The 22,524-nt window shown below is 46.5% G+C and overlaps 1 protein-coding gene across 1 annotated transcript; it reads left to right on the top strand.

Moving 5' to 3' along the window:
* The first annotated feature begins 7,516 nt into the window (after positions 1-7,516).
* Positions 7,517-9,739, top strand: LOC147688930 (disintegrin and metalloproteinase domain-containing protein 9-like). The gene has a single exon (XM_086939844.1). The coding sequence runs from the start codon at positions 7,517-7,519 to the stop codon at positions 9,737-9,739; it is 2,223 nt and encodes a 740-aa protein (XP_086795970.1).
* Positions 9,740-22,524: the final 12,785 nt, after the last annotated feature.

Here is a 22,524-nt window from a genome sequence, read left to right as displayed (position 1 = left end):
CGCTGCATCCAAGGCATTCTCATTGCCAAGCTTGACAGCCTGCTTCATCCGGAGCACACTCTCGCATTCAGACCACCTCAACAATTCATTCTTCCACCTCCGTGTGGACGGCCCGCCCTTGGACTTCCAATGCCATGATATTTCCCTTTGCGCCAGTATCAGGCCCAAATCAATAAATTTGCTCGTTACCTTGGTGTGTTTGGTGTGCGGGAACCAGAGTAACAAACACGCCACCATATCGAAATCCACCTCCCTATCGGTCACCTCATTTAGAAGGTCCCCTACCTCCGCCCAATAGGCCTCCAAACGCGGGCAACCCCAGAACAAATGGTCCATGTCCGCTCCTGAAAACGAACACCGCGGGCACCGAGCGTCTTGTACCTGGAAATACCGCCGTATTTTTTCGGGGGTCAGGTAGGCCCTATGAAGCACATAGAAATGTACTTGTTGGAAGCGCGCGTTTCTCGTGCCTTTCCACGTGCGCCGTAAAATATGGCCCCACGCCGTGTCTGGGATGGGCCTGCCCACACTCGCTTCCCATTTGGCCTTGAGCCCCTGGAGCGGTTCCAGTCCCTCGTTCAGCATCCTGTTGTGGAGGCATGTTACCGCCTTGAAGGTGCCCGCTGCCATCACCACATACTGACACGCCATAGTCGTGGTCGGTTCCATGAGCCCTCCTTTCCAGTGCTTCTGTATAGCAGCCACCACCGCCGCATGCAGGAGGAACCCCCCGTCAGGCAACCCGAACTGTTCCCGAAGCACTTCGAAGGGTACCAGAGCCCCATCGATGTACAGATCGCCTACCACCTGTAGGCCCGCCTCCTCCCAATCCAGCAATGGGGACCAATCGCCCCCGTGTGGCAGGGCCGTTAGCATACCGATCGGAATTTCGGGCGCATAAGGCTGCGTTGCCTTCGCTCTCCTAAGGCTCCTCTGCCAGCACAGCCTGAGTGTCCGTTCCTCCATAGTGAGGCCCCGCAACTCAAGTCTCTGCTGCATGACTATATAGGACAGCACATGGCGTTGTATCCCCAGCTCTCGGTACTCTTCCGGTCCCCTAAACACCCTGGCCACATGTTGCGTGAGGACCTGCAGTTGCGCCGCCAAATAATATAGTTCGAAGTCAGGCACGGCCATACCCCCCTCAATCTTGGGGCGAAGCAGCGTGCTTAGAGCCACCCTACGGCGGCCATGGCCCCATAGGAAACCAATGACCATCGTTCTCAGGTCTCTAAAAATCCCCTGAGGAATCCAGATAGGTAGCGTCCGGAAGTAGTACAGTAGGCGGGGAAGTGCCACCATTTTCAAGAGAGCAATCCTGCCCAGAACCGTCAGAGGGAGGGTCGACCAGAAGGACATGCTGCCCCTCAGTGCCCGAATGCACCGACCTATGTTGCCCTCCAATAGGTCCGCGGTCGCGTGGTAAATACGGACTCCCAGATAGGTGAAGCAAGATGGCTCCCAAACTACCCCCAAGTCGCGAGCAGGGTTGGGCGACTCCGCTCTCAGTGGAAACACACAGGTCTTTGCCCAGTTGACCTTAAGGCCCGACAGCCGGCCAAACTCTGATAACAGGTCCATCGCTTCTTCCAGGGCCCGCTCCGTATCGCCGAGGTACAGGAGTAGGTCGTCCGCATACAGCGAGATGTAATGCCGCTGCCCGCCGCTGTCTATCCCCGTGTATTTGTCACCCGACCTAGCATGGACCGCCAAAGGCTCCATCGCCAGAGCGAACAATAGGGGGGAAAGGGAGCACCCCTGTCTCGTGCCCCTACCCACTGGGTACGCCGCGGACACCAGACCACCCAGACGTACCCACGCCGTAGCCGAGGAATACAAGACTCTCGTCCATCGGCGGAACCCCTCACCTATGCCAAACCTTCCCAGCACTTCGTCCAGGAAAGTCCATTCCAGACTATCAAAGGCCTTTTCAATGTCAACGGACAGGACCGCTTGGGCCCCGTCCCCATCCAAGATGGCATCCATTATCCCCACCAGGCGGTGGATATTCAGCGCCGTGCTCCTCGTGGGGATAAACCCAGCCTGATCCCTGTGCACCAGGCCCGTCATGTGTGGGGCCAGTCTAGTAGCTAGAATCCGGCTCAGGATCTTGTAGTCCACCGTCAACATGGACAGCGGGCGATAGGACCTCACGTCTGTTGCATCCCTGCCGGGCTTTAGGAGCGGAACTATCAAGGCCTCACGCATGGACCCAGGCAAACCCCCTGTCTCATAGGCTTCCGTGTACACCACCAGCAACCTGGGGGCCAGTGTATCAACATACTGCTGATAAAATTCTATTGGTAGCCCATCCACCCCTGGCGTTTTATTACGAGCCATATGTTTAATGGCCACCCGTATTTCAGTGAGCGTGATCGGGCCGCCCAGCTCCTTCGCGTCCTCCACATCTAGGACCGGAAGCGGCCTCGCCCCTAGGTACTCCGCAATTTCCTGGACCTCCACTCCCAACTGACTCTGATACAATTCCTGTACACCCGAAAGCACTCCAACACCACCGCCTGGGAATACACCAGTTCCCCCCGTGCGTTGCTAATGCTAAGGATCGGGCAGCCCCTGAGTTCCGGGTTCGCAAGTCTGGCCAAGAGTGTGCCCACCTTGTCCCGTTCAGCGTGCGCTCTGATGGCGTATTGCCTGTAGTCGTAACACCTCAACCAACACTTCCTTCGCCTCCAATAACCGGGATTGTAAGTCCGGGCTGGCCGGCCTGCGGCGCTCCAAATCTCTCAAAGTCTCCTCCGCTTTCACAAGTGCATTCAACACAGTCGTACGAGCATTCGAGAACCTACCCAGACACACCCCTCTCACCACCACTTTCATCGCATCCCATTCAGTGGACCTGCTCGTGGCCGTACCCTCGTTCTTGCCAAAGTAATGATCGATGCCTTGCTGGACAGTGTCCCTAAATACTGAGTCCTCCAATGTGTCTGGACGGAGCCGCCATGTTGGTATCGCTGAGCGCTCCCGCTGCCACTGGATATGTACCAATAGGGGGTTATGATCCGAGATGGTTCTAGCCAGGTACTCCGTGTGGGAAATCAATGGGGCTAGGGATCCACTACAGAGCACTGAGTCTATTCTCACATGTAGTGCGTGGAGGGCTGAATAAAAGGAATAATCCCTGACGTCTCTGTGCTGCTCCCGCCAAACATCCAGCAACCCCCATCTGTCCTGCCAGTCCTTCCTGTGCATGGCCAACTTGCGCACCGGGGAGTCAACAAGGGGAGGATGGGACCTATCCAGCGCCACATCCGTGATCGAGTTAAAGTCCCCCCCTAACACCACCAAGCCCGCCAGGAAAGAGGCCAAGGACCCAGAGAGGCCATCAAAATATCGGGCCTGATCAGTGTTTGGCGCATACACACAACAGAGAACCACATCCCTTCCATACAACCTCCCTTCCACCGCCACGAACCTGCCATCAGGGTCCACTACTTGATTCAGCACCTGGAACGGTATCCCTGCCCTCACCCAAATCAATACGCCCCTGGCATATGCTGAGTAAGTGGTGCCGAACACCTGGCCCCGCCATCTTTTTTGCAACGCAGCGCACTCTTTTTTGGTCAGATGGGTTTCTTGTAGCATAGCAATCTGGACCCCCTGCGCACCAGATATGCGTGCACTTTGTGGCGTTTGACCATAGTCCGCAGCCCTCGGACATTCCACGTTAGGCATTTCAAGTTAGGTAACGTCCCCATACCAACATCGATCAGTCCGAGTCAAACAACGAGAGTTCACATCCCCTCCAAAGCAGTTGCCCCCCCCAAAACAAACCCTGAACAGAAGAACACCCCAAACCCCACTCCCCAGGACAGAGCCTACAAACCCAGTGTCAGCCCCAATCCAAACCTCGAACCAACTACCCATTCTCCTAGCCTGTGGTCTCCACCACAGGAGGTCTTAAGGGCCCAAGGGGGGTGGGTTATCGCCGACCTCAGCTAGCGGAGCCCACACCCCGCGTCCTCATCCCACTCTGCGCACTCAGCCCCCCTCCCGGCAACCCGCTCATCACCAACAGGATACCGCCCTACCATAAGGTCTTGTCCAAGTCCCAACACAGTTTCAACCGCAAAAAATCCCATCAGAGGTCTGGGGGGTTACCACCGGCCCCTTCGAGCTCTCCGCTTCTGAAAGGTCTTCTCCTGTCCTGCTGCCTTCCCCACCGGAGTCCGTTTCCACCAAGTCACTGTTCCGTTGCGATCCCGTGATGGCCGCCGTCGCTGCGAGCGCATCTCTCTTTTCCGCAGCCATTTGAGCTTCCCGTTTCTCCCGCTGGCGCCTGTTGCGGGACCTGATGAACTGTGATTGTCTGATCCGGGGTTGCTTAGGCAGATCTCGCCTACTTTTATGCGGCCTGTCCGTCCCCGCTCTATACGACTCCAGCCACTGCCATGCCTCGTCCGGAGTCAGGAAGAAGTGCGTAGTCTCGTCCAGTATGACCCGCAGCTTGGCCGGAAAGAGCAAGGAATATTGTATGCGCTCTTCCCGCAGCTCCTTCTTCACCGCTAGGAACGATGCCCTGTTCTTCTGGACCGCCTGAGTGTAATCCGGGAAGATCGTGACCTTGCTGTTTTCCACCTCAAACGGGCCTGCCATTCTAGCCCTCTGGATGAGGAGGTCCCGGTCCTTATAGTGGAGGAGCCGCACCACCATCGGTCGGGGGGGCGGCCAAGCCCTGGCGGGCGAGCAGGCACCCTGTGGGCTCGCTCCAGAGTAAAGAAAGGAGTAAGCCCCTCCGGTGCCACCACTGTACGAAACCAGTTCTCCATGTAGGCCACCGCATCCTCCCCCTCAATTCGTTCCGGCAGGCCTACGGCCCGCACGTTGTTCCGTCTATTGCGGCCTTCAGCATCCTCCGCCCGTCGTTCCAGCGAGTCCAACCGGGCCAGTATGTCTGTGATCTTGTGTTCCGTGGTCACCACCGACGGTTTCAGGTCCAACAACAGCTGATCATGGTCCTTGACCCTATCCGCCACCTTCGCGTGGTCCGCTCGCAGTAGTCCCAGTCCCGAGGCCACTTGTGCTATGTCCTGGTGCAACGCCTCCTTGGTCGAGGTGATCACATCAAGTATGGCGTCTAGACGTCGGTTCAGCCTCTGTTCCTGGTCCAACTCCGGCGGGGGAGTCTCACCCATCTGAGACGACGCTGCTAGGTCCCCCTCACCGCGTTCCGCGGGTACCAGCCCTCCGGCCGCCGCCATTACAGGTTACTGCGTCACAGGCCAACAAGCCTGTCCAGTTCCAGCACTCGTGATTCGGCGCCAACTCTCCGATGCTGATCAGGATCAAGTGCCACCACCGATGCCCTCAGGTCCAATGCCAACGTGGTGAGCACCGTTCGGCCGACCCCCTCGGAAGCTTGGGGGGGGAAGGGAGAAGATAGAGATGGCGGCCAGCGAGGGTCCCCAAAGTCCGGGCAGGGCGAATCAGTGTCCCTTGACCTCCGGAGCTGTCGCCTCGTCCCCAATGCCTCGATCGATCGGTTGCAGGGCCTCCCGCCAGCCGGCGACAACTCGGCTCAAAGTCGATGTCCGGAGCTGCCCGACCTCATCGCCGCCATTTTCTTCTCACTCTCGGCAACACCTCGGCCGTCACCCAACTCGGTCTCCTCGGGGCCAGCAGTCCCCTAGCAACTTTCCGTCCGTGCCCAGAGGTCCCCTCGCACGTCGTAGTGCGGGAGAGTCGATCTCGGGTCGCCCAGGGTGCAAAAACAGGAGAATTAGCGGGATTCCGCGCGGAGCTGCGAGCTCACGCCGCCATCCCGATCGGCGTCCAAGCCACGCCCCCGAATACCGCTGTGGAACTCGTCCTGGCTTTCCCTGTGAGGCGTCCACTCCTGGGCACCCCCAGGGTGAAGGCCAGGCATCCTTAGCGTTGTGGGGACCATTGTGGAGATTAAGCAAGCTATTGCCCAGAGTTGCAGAGTGGGACTCCATGATTAGAATAGGCACTGAGGCGAGAATTATCAGGTCCGTGGAATTTTGAGCCCAAGACCAGCCAAGGCGGGGAATTGAACCCTGGTCCCGGGCTAGACCTCTGCATCAGGGTCTGCCGCTCTAACCATTAAGCCACACTTCTCCACAGGAAATCAGGGAACATTCCATCCTGACCCTTGGTCATCTCACCCATTTACCATCCGATTCACACCCTCCTAATCTTACTGGCTAAAATATGCCCCTGTTGGTGTTAGAAAAGTGATACAATAAATACAGTACTTTGTAGAGATACGTGGATAGAAAGGATTGTGGTGCATGCACCTAGTGGTCCACAAAATTATTGCTCCAGGAACGCTGGAACCATGGAATGGTGGTATTTTTCTGTGAAAAAGAAGATATAAATGTAAAACATGCCACAATGCAATAACACACAGGAAAGGGAACACAGCATTTTTGACTGTGCTTGCTGCAAATGCCTTTTACCACCATGTTATGAAAGCTGTGTAGGTGGTGATACGACACTGTCTTGTGCAAATCAGTTGCAGTAATGTGTTTATGTTTGTGTTTCATAAACGTATTGTGCTCTTCTTTTGCACTGCAACTCTGTTGCGGTCCAACTTGCCTGTTTTATTGTGTAGCGTCGTTATGTTTTTGTTCTGGTATTTATTTTGTTTTTCGTTGAGTTTCTGTATCGTACATTTCCAACCAAGAGCAGCACATTCCTTCAAATGCACACCGGCTCACTTAAAACTAAACAGATTCAATTTTGCTGCTCCAGATCTTCACCTATCTAACACAAAAGTCAGCGCAAAACGGTGGCAGAGATTTTTTTTAATCGGCATTTATTGTGTCCACTTTATACGGTACGGCCCCTAATTTTCTAAACAGCATGTTAAAGCTAACATCGCATCCGTCTACGATATAAAATCGTTGTGCTTCTCGGTCTAAACATGTTTTACAAAGTCTGCGCTGCCCTAATCGCCTATCACGTAACCTTTTGCCGAACGGAAAGCGGCAAAGCAGTTCTTTTTACGGGACTTCTATCTTTACTTGAATTTCAGACGCATCAGCTCTACTTAAAAACGTCAAGGTCTCGGCGAACAGCAGTCTTTATTCTTGTAAGTCTTCGACCGTCAGGAAGTAGCGTGCGAATGACGTCACCCTCCTCAGGCTTTCATGGTCTGTGACTGTTGAAGACTATTTTGCTCGAGGGCGCGGTCACAGCCCGGAGGTGACGTTTTTGTACTAAAACGCCCTCGCGGCAGTTTGTGACAGGTTGGAGAGATAGGGTTCTAATGAATACGTAGATAGGTGTGCCTCCCCTCCGTACAGGAAGGAAGCCCAGGCGGAAGACCAACAACAGCTGCGTAGTTATTGGGTGTTTGCCGTACCCGCCCTCCGCATGTAGATGTGGTTGCAGAGGGGTGCCGATACAGACCTCACCTTCACCAGATTTTTAGGGGAGCAGTATAGAAAGCAACTAAGGACTGGAATTCCAAGTCTGGAGCCATGGTCTCTAGCCGGCGTTACACTTTTTGCTTCGGAGTGAACTCATTGACACCATGAGCAGCTCTCCCTCACCTCGCTTCTCTGAGCCGTTGCGGCGAGTGCTCAGCCTCAGTGTACTCTTCGGTCTTCTTCAGCAAGTTAAGGGCCCCTCTCAAATGCCATCATCGTTTGAATTTACGGTACCAAGAAAGCTTTTGCCTGAGGATGGTACCAAACTCACTGTATTTTATGAAATCTCCGCTGATGGGCAGCAGTACATAGTACATCTAGCTGTCAACCGGGCGTTGCTTTCGGCAGATTTTGTTGTTTTTAGTTACAGGGACAAAGACCACATGATTAAAGAGCCGGAGCTGATTGAATTGTATTGTTATTACCAGGGAGCAGTCGTTGGGATTAAAATTTCTGTTGTAGCCCTCAGCACCTGTTCAGGGCTCACCGGATTTTTACAGATTAAATCGTTAAACTACAGAATTGAACCTGTAGACATATCCTCCACGTTTCAGCATCTGATTTATAAAGTCAAGGATGTTGACCAAAAGCTTGACAGATGCACAGCAAACTTTCCAAACAAAACGCATCCATATGAAATGAAGCATGCACCTCACAAACCATTGGCAGATTTGGAAAGTGCCAGGTATCTGGAAACCTATATAGTTGTAGATAATGCTGGTTACAGAGCGTTTCACTCAAACAGTACCGTAGTGACAAATAAAGTAGTTGAAGTTATAAATTTAGCGAATGCAATGTTCGCACCATTACATTTACAAATAGTGTTGACGGGAATAGAGATCTGGTCAAGAGAGGATTTGATTCCGTTTTCAAACACCACTAAACAAGTGGCCCATGAATTTTCCATATGGAATGAAAAACGTTTTAAACCACAAATTAATTTGGACTTGACATATTTGTTTTCAAGCAAGTTAGAACATGAAGGAGATATGCATGCAAATTTAGGAACAGTATGCAGTGGAGATGGCCTTGCAACAGGAATTCTTGTGTTCAATGCCCAGCATTTAATATCAGATATAGCGTTTTCATTTACTCATGTGGTTGGCCATAACATTGGGATACGTCATGATGTGGAGCGAAATGAAGCTTGTAGATGCCCCAGTGGCCGTTGCATCATGGGTCTTTATAAACCAAGGCAAGTTGCATGGAGTGACTGCAGTATGTCAGATTACGAAGAATTCTTGGCCAATGATGGTGGAGTGTGCCTTCAGAATGTTCCATCAGTTGAATCATTGGTAACTATACCATACTGTGGTAATAAGAAAGTAGAAAAAGGCGAGCAATGTGACTGTGGCTTCCAGCATGAATGTGCTGCTGATCCCTGCTGTGATTTTACATGTAAATTCAGAAAGGGGGCTCAGTGTAGCACTGGTGGATGCTGTAGCGAATGTACCTTGCTTAAGCGTGGAATGCCATGTAGGGAGCCTACTTCTGAGTGTGATCTTGCTGAATATTGCAATGGAGTATCAAACCTGTGTCCAGAAGATGTGCATTCTCAGGATGGAACAGCGTGCAACAATAACAAGTCCTACTGTATTAACAAAAAATGCTATGATTACACTAAACATTGCAAAGTTCTTTTTGGAGAAGATGCAACCGTTGCTAGAAACGAGTGCTTTGTAAGAGTGAATAGCCAGGGTAGACGATTTGGGAACTGTGGCTTCAAAACAGAAAGTGCCCTACAAAAATGTGAAGAAGACAATGTTATGTGTGGTAGAGTCCAATGTGAAAATATAAGCCAACTGCTTATTTATCCTAAGAATACAATTATTCATCAAATACCAGTCGGTACTAGATGGTGCTGGACTTTAACCACAGATTATGACAATAAAGTACCTGATATTGGAGCAGTTGATGATGGTGCAAGTTGTGGTATTGGAAAGGTTTGCATAAACAGAACATGTCTCCCTCTTTCAGCTCTAGGTTTCAATTGTGATATAGGCACCATGTGCAGCGGACATGGAGTATGCAATAGCAATAACAATTGCCATTGCGATAAAGACTGGGCCCCTCCAAATTGTAAATACTTTGGATTTGGAGGCAGTGTTGATAGTGGACCGGTAATATATGGTTCTTTTATCAGCTACATTCCCCCTGCACGTGACAGAATGTATGGCTATGGCATAGTGTCTGGTACAAATGTAGTTTTGACAAAGGGAATGCAGGGCACATCATTGTTCCCTCTCTTTTTAACATTGCTACACCTGGATAGTATTGCAACACATTGTAAAAGAACAGTTAAGGTACAACTGCAGAAAATACGGTGAATTATAAAACATTTAATTTATTAGTAATTTCATGCCAACAATACTCAGAGTGGATTTCTTAGGCATTAAAAAAATAAGCTATTTTTATACATTTGATATCTTCCGCAATGAATGTAACATCCCTAAATATTCTCCTTATTGTTTTCTAATGGCTTTTTGGTTAGGAGCAACACACTTACTTTCAACTGTATTATATATGTATCACTGGTTTTTAAAAATATTTTCTTCAACAATCATTTTGAAACTGTTATAGAACTTTTTCATATTTATTCAAATTTTCTATCCTCCACTTTTCGGCTGTCAAAACCACCCACATCTTTAATAGGAACACAGTGCCAATGATCAGATTCAAATAAAAATGCTGAAACGCTAAATTGACTACACAAAGTCTAACTAGGGGCATGAGATAATGATGTATGAGAGCTTTAGTTTTCAAGATTCACATTTAAAGAATGTGTATGTTTAACGATTACTTTAGCCGGTATGCAGTAGAATAATCCAAAGCTTAACATCCTCATCACAGTCTTCAGTGGTTCTGTTGCTCTTTGTCCCTTAGTTTTATTTTTCTCACTCTTTCTCTTGGATAGTTATTGTGTCACATTACAGAACCAAAGATAAAGGAGGCTGCCTTAGGAGTTTATTATAACAATGCTAAGCATATAGGAGTGCTCAAGAGGTCTATTGTCATTCTGCAGACCCCATGGAACTTGCAAGTTATAGATTTAGATCGAACTCAACCTTTTCTGCTTCAGAGGTAGATTCAACCAGTTCTACTGGATCGTAGTCACATCCCTTATTATGACATCTGGATATTCTGGTTATGAGTAAGCCCATAAGATTGTTTAAAAACATGTTTGTCATTGGGAGTTGTTGAAGGTTCATCAACCCAGGACTTGTGAAATGTTTTTGAGATGAATGCCGAGCACACTCTTCCTATGCAAAAGTATCTTTCCATCCATGGAACAATCCCTCATTTCAGATGACTAGGGGATGTTCTCTCTAAAGTGTTTAAGAAAACATCTCTTTGGTTTGCTCTGTATACCCTTTCAAAACTTTGCACTTTTGATTCTAAAGCTACAATTGAGACATAGCTTGAAATATGAATAATGTTATATAATTGTTCAGTAGCATATAGTTTTTATGTGGCATACCAGAAATGTATAGGCTTTTTAGGGAATCTTTATAGATATGACCAATATGTAATGTAAGGAGAGTGTTATCAATTAGAAGAAAGAAGGACACTGGTATGGGATTTCCAATATATTTTATTGTCACTTTTGAATATTATTCTCCTTCTACTTTGCGAAATGCATATTAGGTATACTAGCACCTCAAAGCAAAACATAATCAAAATAATTTCAAATGATAAAGAATGAGCAGAGAAAAACAAGCATCCATCACCACAATTAATGTTAATACAAACATAATTTTCTTACCTCATGGTATTATAGACTCTTTGCAGTACACGCCATTGGAACAGTGCAGTACATGAATGGCAAAGTGCAGCATTTTCTCTATTCTATCATTTACTTCATGCCCCAGAGCACTGATAAAACCACAGCCACCAAGGGCAAGGATGAGGACTATGATAGAAATGTAAGAAAAAAAAGGACTAACTAGGAAAGAGGTTATAGGCAACTTTGTGCTGTTAACAGCAGCAAAAATAATTCTGCAGCACTGAATGCATGAACAATGATGCTCTCAATACCAGAGATTATCTATGGAATGAGGACATCTTCACTGAGTAATGTACCATTTTGCTCTTATGTCACCCATTCCCTTAGAATACTTTCTTGCCTCGTCAGATTTAATGTATAAATGATACCTTTGCTGATTGTTCAAGATCATGCTAGTTGCTTTGATTTGAGAAAACTGAGGACCCTTATTAATGCACCTAAATGTGTCTGTTTTTGCTCTGGCTAGAGTTGTGAGTGAATCACTGCAGTAAACTAATATACCTCCTTTTTCCAGTTAAACACCTACATACATACATATTTACTGTCCGTGGCAGTACAACTTTTTTTATTATCTGTGCTTTTATTTCATTTTATGAAATTAAAGGGAATATCTCTGGTACCAGTTCTCTATTTCTTTTCAAACCTTTTAAGTTTAGTTTAAGAACAGTAGACCTATAAAGGGTTTGTGGAGACACCTTTTCTTTAGAAAACTGCATATGGTACAGCTGATCCACCTGGAGGTGTAATGACAGACCCAATCAATCAGTGAAATCACTCTACTGAGGACTGCTAAATCTGTTTCAAGCTCGATTTAGACTGACGCAGGCACCCAGATAATGCTTATGTAAATAAAGTACAAGTTGTTTAGAGCAGCTATTTAATGCCAAATTAATTGTTTTGTTTCACATATATGGACAGCATCCAGATTCTCTTCCTCGCAGATTATTTCACTTAATACTGATGGATTGCAGTCCATGGAACCTATGCACTAAATTGTGGCAAGCCAGTCTGGGGAGTTTGATACTGCGTTGCCTGTGGGGCAGGTAATATTTAAATTCCATCTGCCGAGTCAGGAAACTTTGCTGAATGTCCAGTGGGCAGGACTGCCTGCAACAAAAAATGTGGCATTGCTTATGGTCTGCAACTGTCTCTTAATTTTTGAGGTGTGAGGGGTATAGACAGGAGTAGACAGTGTGGTGAATGGGATACGTGGCAGCGAACATCTTATGTATTGGAGTGCAGTGTGTGAAAACACAGGCAGGGTGGGTTTTATGACTTTTTCCATTGGATGGTAAACTGGAGTACAGGATGGCACACTAAAGCTCAGCATCAGCAGTGTAGGTCACCTTATGCCTGGAGATGGAGTGGGATGAATTCCTAGTCATGGGAAAGATGAATGCCAGAATACTGTTAGCAAAAATAATGTCTATAACTATTATGTTCTAAATATTGTGTACAAATCAGTCCATTGGGTGTAGATTTTCTGTCATTAACTTCAGTTGGGTGATATTTGTGTGAACAATATTTAGGACACTATATGTTTCTCAGGTGATATTTTGGCTATGATATTCTGGGAATATTAAAGACCTAGCACTATTGGGCACTCTCATTAATTCTACAAGTGTTTTGGGTTGGTATGGGACAATATTCATATCTTTTCCCAAACTCAGATGCTTTTTTATGCACTCTGACCTAATCCCCTATGCCTAATTGATTAATAATGTAAAACAACCATAAAGGAGAAACGAGTCGTCAGTCGGATCACTCAACAAACAACACTCAAAAAATTAAATGTAAGCGTGCCTTAAAGAAAAAAAGTGTGGAGAAATGAGAAAGTATCTCACGTGCACCACCGGAGGAGCGACTGGTAGGTTCTCACCAGCTTGCCCACATATTATCTTATCATACTTATCATCAACGAAACATCTTATCAAAACATGTTATCATACTTATCATCATCAACAAAAATCCAATTAGTAGAGGTTAAGATATACATTTTTCAAAATTAAATGCAAAAACAGTGCTTAGAAGCCACTAGAGGTCAAGGTTACTTGCAGTCATGATGGAGGGAAGGCTGGCTACAGGCCTCACTCAGGGCCCGCTGAGAAAGTACCTTGAGTGGAGCAAAGAGTTGACGCTCGGGGCACGATGCCTCAATCTTTCCACGAAGTTGGGTTGCTGCATCGTCATTGAGCTTCACTGAGGTAAAGGCAATTAATCCTCATCGAGCCACGCAGAGTGTCTTAATCGGGCCACCCAGGCTGTAGAACCTCTTGTTTTCGAACAGCCTCTGTGTCAGATTCAAAGGGACATCCATCGGTTCTGATCAATGCAAAGGTGATGATGCCTCGGATTTGTAGCAAAACAGATGCAGCACTCACTTCTGAGGCCCAGAAATTAGAGAGGGACAAGCAGAGGGCAGAGTCCAGCAGCACAAGCAGAATTGCAGGAAGTCATTTGTGTCCCTGAGACTTCAGAAAACAGGAGGCAACTGCAAGCCTTTGGAGATCACTTGAAGGGAAGTCAGAGTCCAGCTCTCTTTCATCAGAGTCAGAGAGTAGCAGGCAGCAGGGCAACAAGCAGAAAAGCAGCACTTTCAGAAAATAGGTCCAGTTGAGTCCTTGAAGCAGCACAGCAGTCCTGACAGAGGTTCAGTTCAAGATTCAGGAGTGTCTGATTTCAGGGGTCAGAGACCCAATACTTATGCCCAAAGTGCCTTTGGTGTTGGGAGTAACTTCAAAGCAGCTCTCTGAAGTGCACAAGGATCCCTTTCAACCCATCCTGGTCTGTCAGGCTATCTGTGATGGGTACATCTGTGCTTTGTGTGTGGACAGGATACTACCTTTTGAAGTCCAAGTGTCATCTCCTCCCATTCCTCCTTGCCAGGAAGACCCATCAGAATGCAGATAAATGCAGGATAGTGCTCAGAATGCAGACAAGCCTCACCTTGCTGTGTTTGTTTCTGTCTAAAGCCAAGGCACAAAGTGTAGCTGTCACCCACCCCAGACTTGTATTGTAGACAGGCTGTCAGGGACATAGAACAGTAAGTGCAGAGAAATGTTCACTTTCCAAAAGTAGCACTTCTAAAACAGTAATGTTAAATCCAACTTAACCGGTAAGGAGGATTTATCATTACATACCAAAGATATGAAACATTGAAAAGCTACTCCTCTCTGATCATGAGTTACAGCTTAAAAGTGTATAAAGGAACTCCCAATGCTGTCCTAAGAGAGGAGTAGGCCTCACAGTAGTGAAAAACGAATTAGACTGTAATAGTCTGTTTGTCACTACCAGGATAAGCAAATTATAAAACTGCATGCCCTACCTTTTAATTACATGGCACTCAGCACTTAAGGCCTACCTTAAGGGTGACTTATATGTAATATTAGGGGAGTTTAAGGCCTTGCAAGTAGTTTTAAACAGCAAGTCAAAGTGGCAGCAAACTGCACACACAGGCACTGCAGTGGCAGGCCTGAGACAGGTTTAAAAGGCTAGATCTGTGGGTGACACAATCAGCGCTGCAGCCCCCTAGTAGCATTTGAAGTAGAGGCCCTGGCTATATGGTATATCACTTTTCAAGGGACTTACCAAATATGCTATTAGGGTACACACCAATGTCCTCATGTTTTAGGGGAGAAGCACATGCACATCGGCACTGGTTAGCAGTGGTAAAGTGATTCGAGTCCTAAGGCCAACAAAAAGAATCAGCAGAAACGGGAGGCAAAAGGAAAAAAGTATTTGGAAAGACCACCCTAAATATGACAGGTCTAACCCAGTGGTAACCACCCTGCATAAGGGAGCCAGAGATGCTCTGTAGGTGGTGGGCAGTAGGTAACATAAGGGAGCTAAAGATGGCTTCAATGTGACACCAAGTATGTATGCCCCTTAATAGATCCTTTATGGCTCTGCTCATGGCTGTAGTGTGTGCAGGCACAGAGGCAAGGTTTGTTATTTGCACAGGGCCATACTCCCATGCAGATGGGGGAACTGCACCTTGAGACAGCACAAATGTAGGACTGGTGCTGTTTGTGTTGAAGATGGAGGCCGCATAAGCATCTGCGATCTCTTTTTTTATTCTCAAAGTGCCCCATGGAAAAGTGATCAGACATGCCTGTTGTGCCCTTGGACAATTAGTGTAATACAGTACCAGGTTTGAAGGTATTCACCGAATTATACAGGTTCACCCACTCACCCTCCAGCCCTACGCCCCCTTTGAGGCACCCCTTTCCCAAGATAAGCCTAAAGCCTGAACTTCCATTGGTGGATAATCCACCATGCCAGTACGTTTTCTTTATTCGTAAATGCAGGCTGTAATTAGAAATTTCGAGTAAATCTGATTCTGCAAATGAGGATGTTGAATTCAAAATGTAACTAGCTTTCTATGCAATTGTGTGGTGTCTTTTTTTTCTTCCTTCAAAATGAAGTTCTCTGGGTTATAGTTTGTTACCTATCATCTGCTTTTGCCTAGATCTTTAATAAAGCTGCCACTAGTTTATTACCGGCAGACTGGCCATATTTTTGTACTTGGGTAAATATTATTGGATTCCTCATTTCTAACCATGTCTGCTTCCTTGCAGAAGATGAAGGACAAGACGATCAAACACAAAATATGGACAACAGGTCAGGCCTAAAGCCAGCATCCACCTTTCTCCCCACCTTGGAACAAGTAGGGCCCGAAATATCTATTTTTGAACACGTGGTGTTCAATAAACTGACAGCAGCCATGAAATATATCCCCCACCTAGATTCAACATATCTCATGAAGAACATGCGGCACTTCAATCCCTCACCCAAAACAGGAATTGAACAATCAAATGCTGTGATAAAGGGGAGGCATAGTTGTACTAGATAGGGAACAATATATCCTTAAAATGGAACACATGTTAAACAACAAACTCCACTATACCGCCATCCAAAGAGATCCTACCAAAAGAGTGCAGAAACTAGTGCTCTAAATAACTTCACAAGCACTGAGACAGAACCTCATTTGTGAAAAAGAATGGCAATACCTCAACATCCAAAATCCGAAAATGGCGGCCATCTACTCAGTCCCCAAAATACATAAACACAGCCAGGACCCTCCGTACAGACCCATAGTTACCACCATTGGGTCTGTCACAGAGCCTATATCCAAGTATGTAGACACCATCCTGAGACCTTTTGTCCCTAAGATTCAATCATATATTAGAGACACACAAGATCTCATCAACAAGGTGGAACACCTACATTTCAATACCTCTATACATACTATGGTCACCATGGATATGCAGGCGCCGTATTCTAACATTCCACAGACAGAAGCCATTGAAGCAGTCACATGTTTTATGGACACATTTGAGATTGATTGCCCTAAACTGTGTGTCATCGAATGTCTTAACATAGTTCTGACCAAAAACACCTTTGAGTTTAACCACATGGCTGCTGCTGGGATTTTTGCCCTGTGCTGGATTTTGCACTTTTGCTGGCACCATGACGAGCTCAGCTCGTCATCAGCACACGACACCCGTGGGTGATGACGAGCTGAGCTCGTCATCAGCAGCGAAAGGGTTAATGGATCCCTTTTCAAACAAACAAAAGGAGTAAGTATGGCGTCTTATGCCCCTACGGTGGCAAATATCTATATGGCCCTATATGAACAACGGTACATCTACAACAAGATTGATCCATTTAGCAAATCAGTAAACTCGTGGTCCAGATATATTGATGATGTTTTCTTTATTTGGACATCTGACCCCCAAGATATCACCAAATTTGTATCCTGGCTCAATTTATGTGATACTAATATTTTCTTCACCGTCAATTCCAGTAAGAACAAGGTGGAATTTCTGGATATTACTATCCAAAATATAAAGGACCATCTAGAAGTGGACTTATACATTAAGCCCACAGCCCGCAACACTTTACTGCACTTTGAGAGCTATCACCCTCGGATACAAAAGACCAGTATCCCGTTTGTACAATTCCTACAGCTTCGTAGGAACTGTACCAACTTACGGGACTTTATTATCCAAGCAGCAGACATGAACGCAAAATTTGTAGCCCGAGGGTACCCTAAACGATTAGAACGGTATTTGTACAAATGATTGGTTGGTATTTGTAACAAGACACTCAACTATGAATGAAAAAAATCGCCAAATTATCAAGTCCAATTGGCACATCTTAAATGCCACCAGAGCAAAAGGCAGTGAATTACCTAAGCCTTTGTTTGCATACAGAAAAAACAAGAATCTCAAAGATCTTATTGTAGTATCCCATATGCCAGCCAAGACCACCAATACCATCCAAACATCCATTTCAGGCCACACATTCCCCACTGGAAATTTTAAATGTATGTCCTGTGTAGCTTTCCAGTTCGCTATAGAAACGAAGGCTTTCACCTTTAACAACATCAGCGCACAATTGAACACCTTAACGAACAGCAAAACGTCAAATCTTATCTATTTGATTTTGTGCCCCTGCAATAAGGGCTATGTAGGCGAAAAAGCACGTACCATGTCCACATGACTTACGGAACACAGGTCAGCCATTCGAACCCAGAAAATCGAAGCTCAATTGGTCAAACACTATATGGAAGCACAGCACACCACAGAGGACATACGGTGGCTTATACTGGAAAAGATCCACATTAACACGGGCACCATATGTACAAATATACGCAAATGCAGAGAAGTATATTGGATCTTCACTCTGAATACTTACCAAAATGGGATGAACAATGAAATCCCATGGGACCAATTTATAAGGCATAATCCCGTTGACCTGGCCATAAGTCTGTTGAGGGCCTTTTGATTCAGCCAACAAGGTTTTGTTGGCAGCCTTAGGCTGCATCCCTTTCTTTTTTCTTTTTAAAAAAAAAAAATGTTATTACATTTTAAAAAGACATGTTAACAGACTTCAAGTACAGAAATGCATTATCATCATAGGAGAGTCGCCACTATACCCATGGACCTAATAGCATAATATTATACAAAGATAGTATCTCCGTTCAAGGGACAGGGTGTCACCCTGGCAAATACCACAAAACATCACCTCCAATGTTCGTGCTCCCTGAGACCAACTCTGTCAATCGTACATGCAGCAATGTGTTACATTTCCCCCATTCGACATTTCACATCTGCGTGCTCATGTCCTGTATTATCAATGAGGTGTTAGCCCTGTTCCATGTCCCAATAAACAACTATCAACAGTATAGGGCCACCAAGTGACTCTCTAGATGGCAATTCAAAGTCTGCATTCCCCAATGTGCACCTAGCACAGGACTGATCATCCCTATTATAAACCACATTCAACCTATGCGGAGTGAGGTAAGTTCTATGCATGGCATTGAATTAGAGGGCCTTAAAGGCCGTGTTCCTTGAGATCTTTTTTGGGCTCGCTAGGACTTCCCGCCATTCCTGAGTGAGGGCAGCAGGCACATGTCATGGAGCACGGCGGCGTGCATCTGTTCCATGGGGCCAGCGTATCAACAAAAGCACTATAGAATTCGTCTGGGAGGCCATCTGTCCCAGGTATCTTCCCTCTAGCCATCTCCCTAACAGCTGCCCTTATTTCGCCAGCTTTAATAGGTGAAGCCAACAGGTCCCGTACAACGTGTTCTACCTGAACCAGTTGTTGTGCCTCCAAATATGTCTGCAATTCCTCTCCCAGAGTCAGTCCCGGGGAACCATTCAACGATTCATAGTAGACCTTGAATGCATCATTGAATAATTTGGGGAGGAGAGAACACGAACCTGAAAGTCTGTAATGCTCACCATGGGGGAACCTCTACTCTCGGGCCTAATTAACCAATCCAGGAGTCTCCTAGCTCTGCCCCCTTCCTTGTGCTGTGTGGTCTGATACTGTTAAAAATCAAGAGCTATCAGTCTGTCCCAAGTCGCGTTGTAAAGCCTCCTCACCTCCGCTAATTTCTCCAGATCTGGAATTGTTCCCATTGCTCCCCTATCAAGGAGCAGAATCTGGGCCTCTAAATCCGTCAATTCCAGGGTGATCATTTGTCAAGTGCCCACAGTCTTGCCCAGGCAATGTCCACACACCACCACCTTAAATGCCTCCTATTCCACCAACAGAGAGCTGGCGGTTCCCTGGTTGACCAAGAAATAGGCAGATAAGGTCTCAGCAAGCCCCTGGCGGAAGCCATCATCCTCCAGAAACCCCGGAACCAGCAGCCAACATGGAACCGGGGCCCTCTCCTGACCGGAACAAACCCCATTAGCAAAGGGCTATGGTCTGAAAGGGACCGTCCGAGGTATTCCGCTCCAGTCATCATGGACACCAAAGGTGCAGAACAAAAAAACATGCGCAAAGGTGTGTGCAGATAATAAAGATGAATAGTAGGAATATTCCCTACACCCTTCGTTGTGCAATCGCCACACCTCATTAAGGTCCCAACCCATCGCCCATGCCCGCAGTCCCTTAGAGGTGGCTGCTGCTGCTATACCCCGCAGGGGAGGGGAGGACCTATCCTGCTGTATATATGTATAAAGACCCCCGGTCTTTGACAAAGCCACTGGCAGTGTTTAGGACATTTTCTCACTGCCTACCCATCCAAATATATGGTAAGCTTACTCCTGTATCCATTGTCGTCTCAGCAAAGTGCGACACTATTCTATGATGCTCCTGCTACTTTAAAGAAATGGGCTGCCATTACTGCATTTTTCTCCATTCCTTTTTACCACGGCTACATCGTGAGCCTATTTTGTCCCCCATTCCCTATTTATATATACCATCCTCTATTTCATCCCGTATAGTAGGGATGCTGTCTCGCTATATTATGTATCTATTTTTAGGTCTCGTCCTCGAGACCTATTGTCACCCAGTTGCCTCTCAAAGGAGACAGAGTGGTGCACAAGCCTACCAGGGTCTGTGGACGCGCTTACGCAGGCCGGCCGAAGGCACGCACACACACATGCGCAGACACACACACACTCACACACGTGTAGACAGACACACACACACGTGCCAAGCCCCCCAAACCCCACTTACCGCATCAGCGGCCTCAGCCGCCACTCCTGACTTCTGCTGCCACCGGTCCTCTGGGTCATCCACTCCATGGGCGCTGGCTTTTTGCAAAGATGGAAGTCCCGCCCCACGACAGCCGTGAGCGTGCACATCCCGAAACCAGAAGTTCGGGAGCTTGCACGCTCACGGCTTGTTATTGTTTCCATCTGCGTGGGGTAACTTACTTGTTGCAGCTTTCCAGAAACTGTTAACCTCCTGTTTTAAGCAATGGCAGCACCCTTTCTCCCGCCCCGAATTTCGTAAATAATAGGGCTATGTTCTCTTTTAATCTCTTTGCATTTACAACACCCATCATGGCTCCTGCTATATACATTTGCGGTCTAGTGCCTAATCACCCATGAACTGCTCTGTTTCCCCTAGTGCACGGATCCTCCAGTCAATTCAATTCAAAATTCCTTTATTCGACTGTATGCAATGCAGTCATAAAACTACAATAAAAAACATATATATACATGACAATGTTAAAAAGACATTTCATCAAGAGCAAGAAATCGCAAGAGAGCATATATTTCTAAAACAAATATAAATATACTGTTTATCTGAAACATATTTCCGGGGGAGGGATGATTCAAATAGCGGTTAACCTTCCATACTTTTTCTAAATTTCAGGGCTGTTTTTAGGAAGTTACATAGAAACAAGGTGCTTTCACAGTGTAGCATTTGAAGATAAAGTAATGCAGGCCTTATTTGCACAAAGTTCAATTGTTTAAAAAGGGGTTTTAAAAACAGTTTTCGTGGTATCATGTAGTAGGTGCATATAAATAAAAAGTGAGCCAGATCTTGCGGAGACTTACTGTCGCAGCCGCAAGCTGGCAACACTTGTCCCCTGTGGGCCCCATTAGGCACAGCTAGCATCAAGTGAAATAAGTCAAAGCGAAATCTGGACAACAGGAAACGCTCATATCTAGAGATGGGCCAGGATAGGTAGGGTTCAATTTGCATACACGATTTTGTCAAGACATGCCTCCTCACGCTACCTTTTTTGAGCTCTAACTCTTCCCTAGCAAGCTGTCGATTCAACAGGAAACTGTCCTTCACATAAGTTACGTCATGTTTGGATACTTGCTGTGGTGCTAGGAAAAGTTCCAACCGACCCAGATCATGAAGACAGTTTCTGATATATTTTAACCAGGGTATCTTAAATTTCCCTTCCCAGTTGAGTGCTTCGAGAAGGATGTTTTGGGTAAATGGTATATCATCATTCAACCAGCAGTTTAACCAGCACAACAAGGGGTTTACAGCAATCTTGTCTACTAGGTAAGGCATACCCAATTCCTCGTGAATAGAAAAATTGGCTGTGCCTTTAGGTAGACATAATACTTGTTTTAGGAAATTGTTTTCAGATGTTACAAGGTCGCCCACAGGGACAAAGCCCCAAATTTCACTCCCGTAACAGGCCACAGCGGTGCTTTTAGCTTGGTACAGTTTCATCAAAGCAACCACTGGTGTATTTCCCATTTTACGCGCAAAGTCAGTTATTGCAGCATTAGTCCTTGCTGTTTCTCCCTTCTTCTTCCTTACTGCAGGGCCCCATGTGAGTTTGTGGTCAAACATTACACCGAGGTATGAGAAAGTCTTTGTTATTGGTATTTTTTCCCCATTGACAGTGAAGGGATAAGACTTTTTTAAACCAGATCCTAACTTCATAACAAATGATTTAGTATTGTTAATGCTCAGGCCCCGTGATTTCATAAATAGGAAGAAAGAGTCAAGTAATATTTGAAGGCCTAGTGCAGTTCTGGAGATAAGGACGGTGTCGTCTGCATAGAGCAGAACAGGTACGCCCTTTCTCCCTATGTGTGGATAGTCAGTTTTTGTTTTTAAAAGGTGCACATCAAGACCATTAATATATAAATTAAAAAGAAATGGCGCTAAAATACAGCCCTGCCTAACCCCCCGATTTATCTTGAAGTCTCTAGTAACTTTCAGGTCTTTGGTATAGCAAACATTTGCTCGCGTATCACTATGGAGGTCGGCTAAAACGTTAATCAGATTCTTCTCGACCCCCATTTTAAATAGGACGTCCCAGAGTCTATTTCTATCAACACAATCAAAGGCCGATGAAAGGTCCATAAAGGCCATATATAAAGTTCCATTTCTGGCCAAGGTATACTTGCCACTGATTAGGTATAGATTCAGGCATTGAGTTATTGTTGAGTGCCCTGGTCTGAACCCGTATTGAACGGGTGACATTACGTTGTTATTTTTAGCCCACGTGGTCAGCCTATTTAAAATTGTTCCTCCCACTACTTTGGCAACTGAGTTTATCAGGGAGATGGGCCTGTAACATGCTGCATTGCTTCTGTCACC

The sequence above is a fragment of the Lissotriton vulgaris genome, chromosome 10, assembly GCF_964263255.1.
Source record: "Lissotriton vulgaris chromosome 10, aLisVul1.2, whole genome shotgun sequence".
NCBI classification, from domain to species: Eukaryota; Metazoa; Chordata; class Amphibia; order Caudata; family Salamandridae; genus Lissotriton; species Lissotriton vulgaris.
The sequence above is the reverse complement of the archived record's forward strand: the minus strand, read 5'-3'. Positions and strand labels throughout refer to the sequence as shown.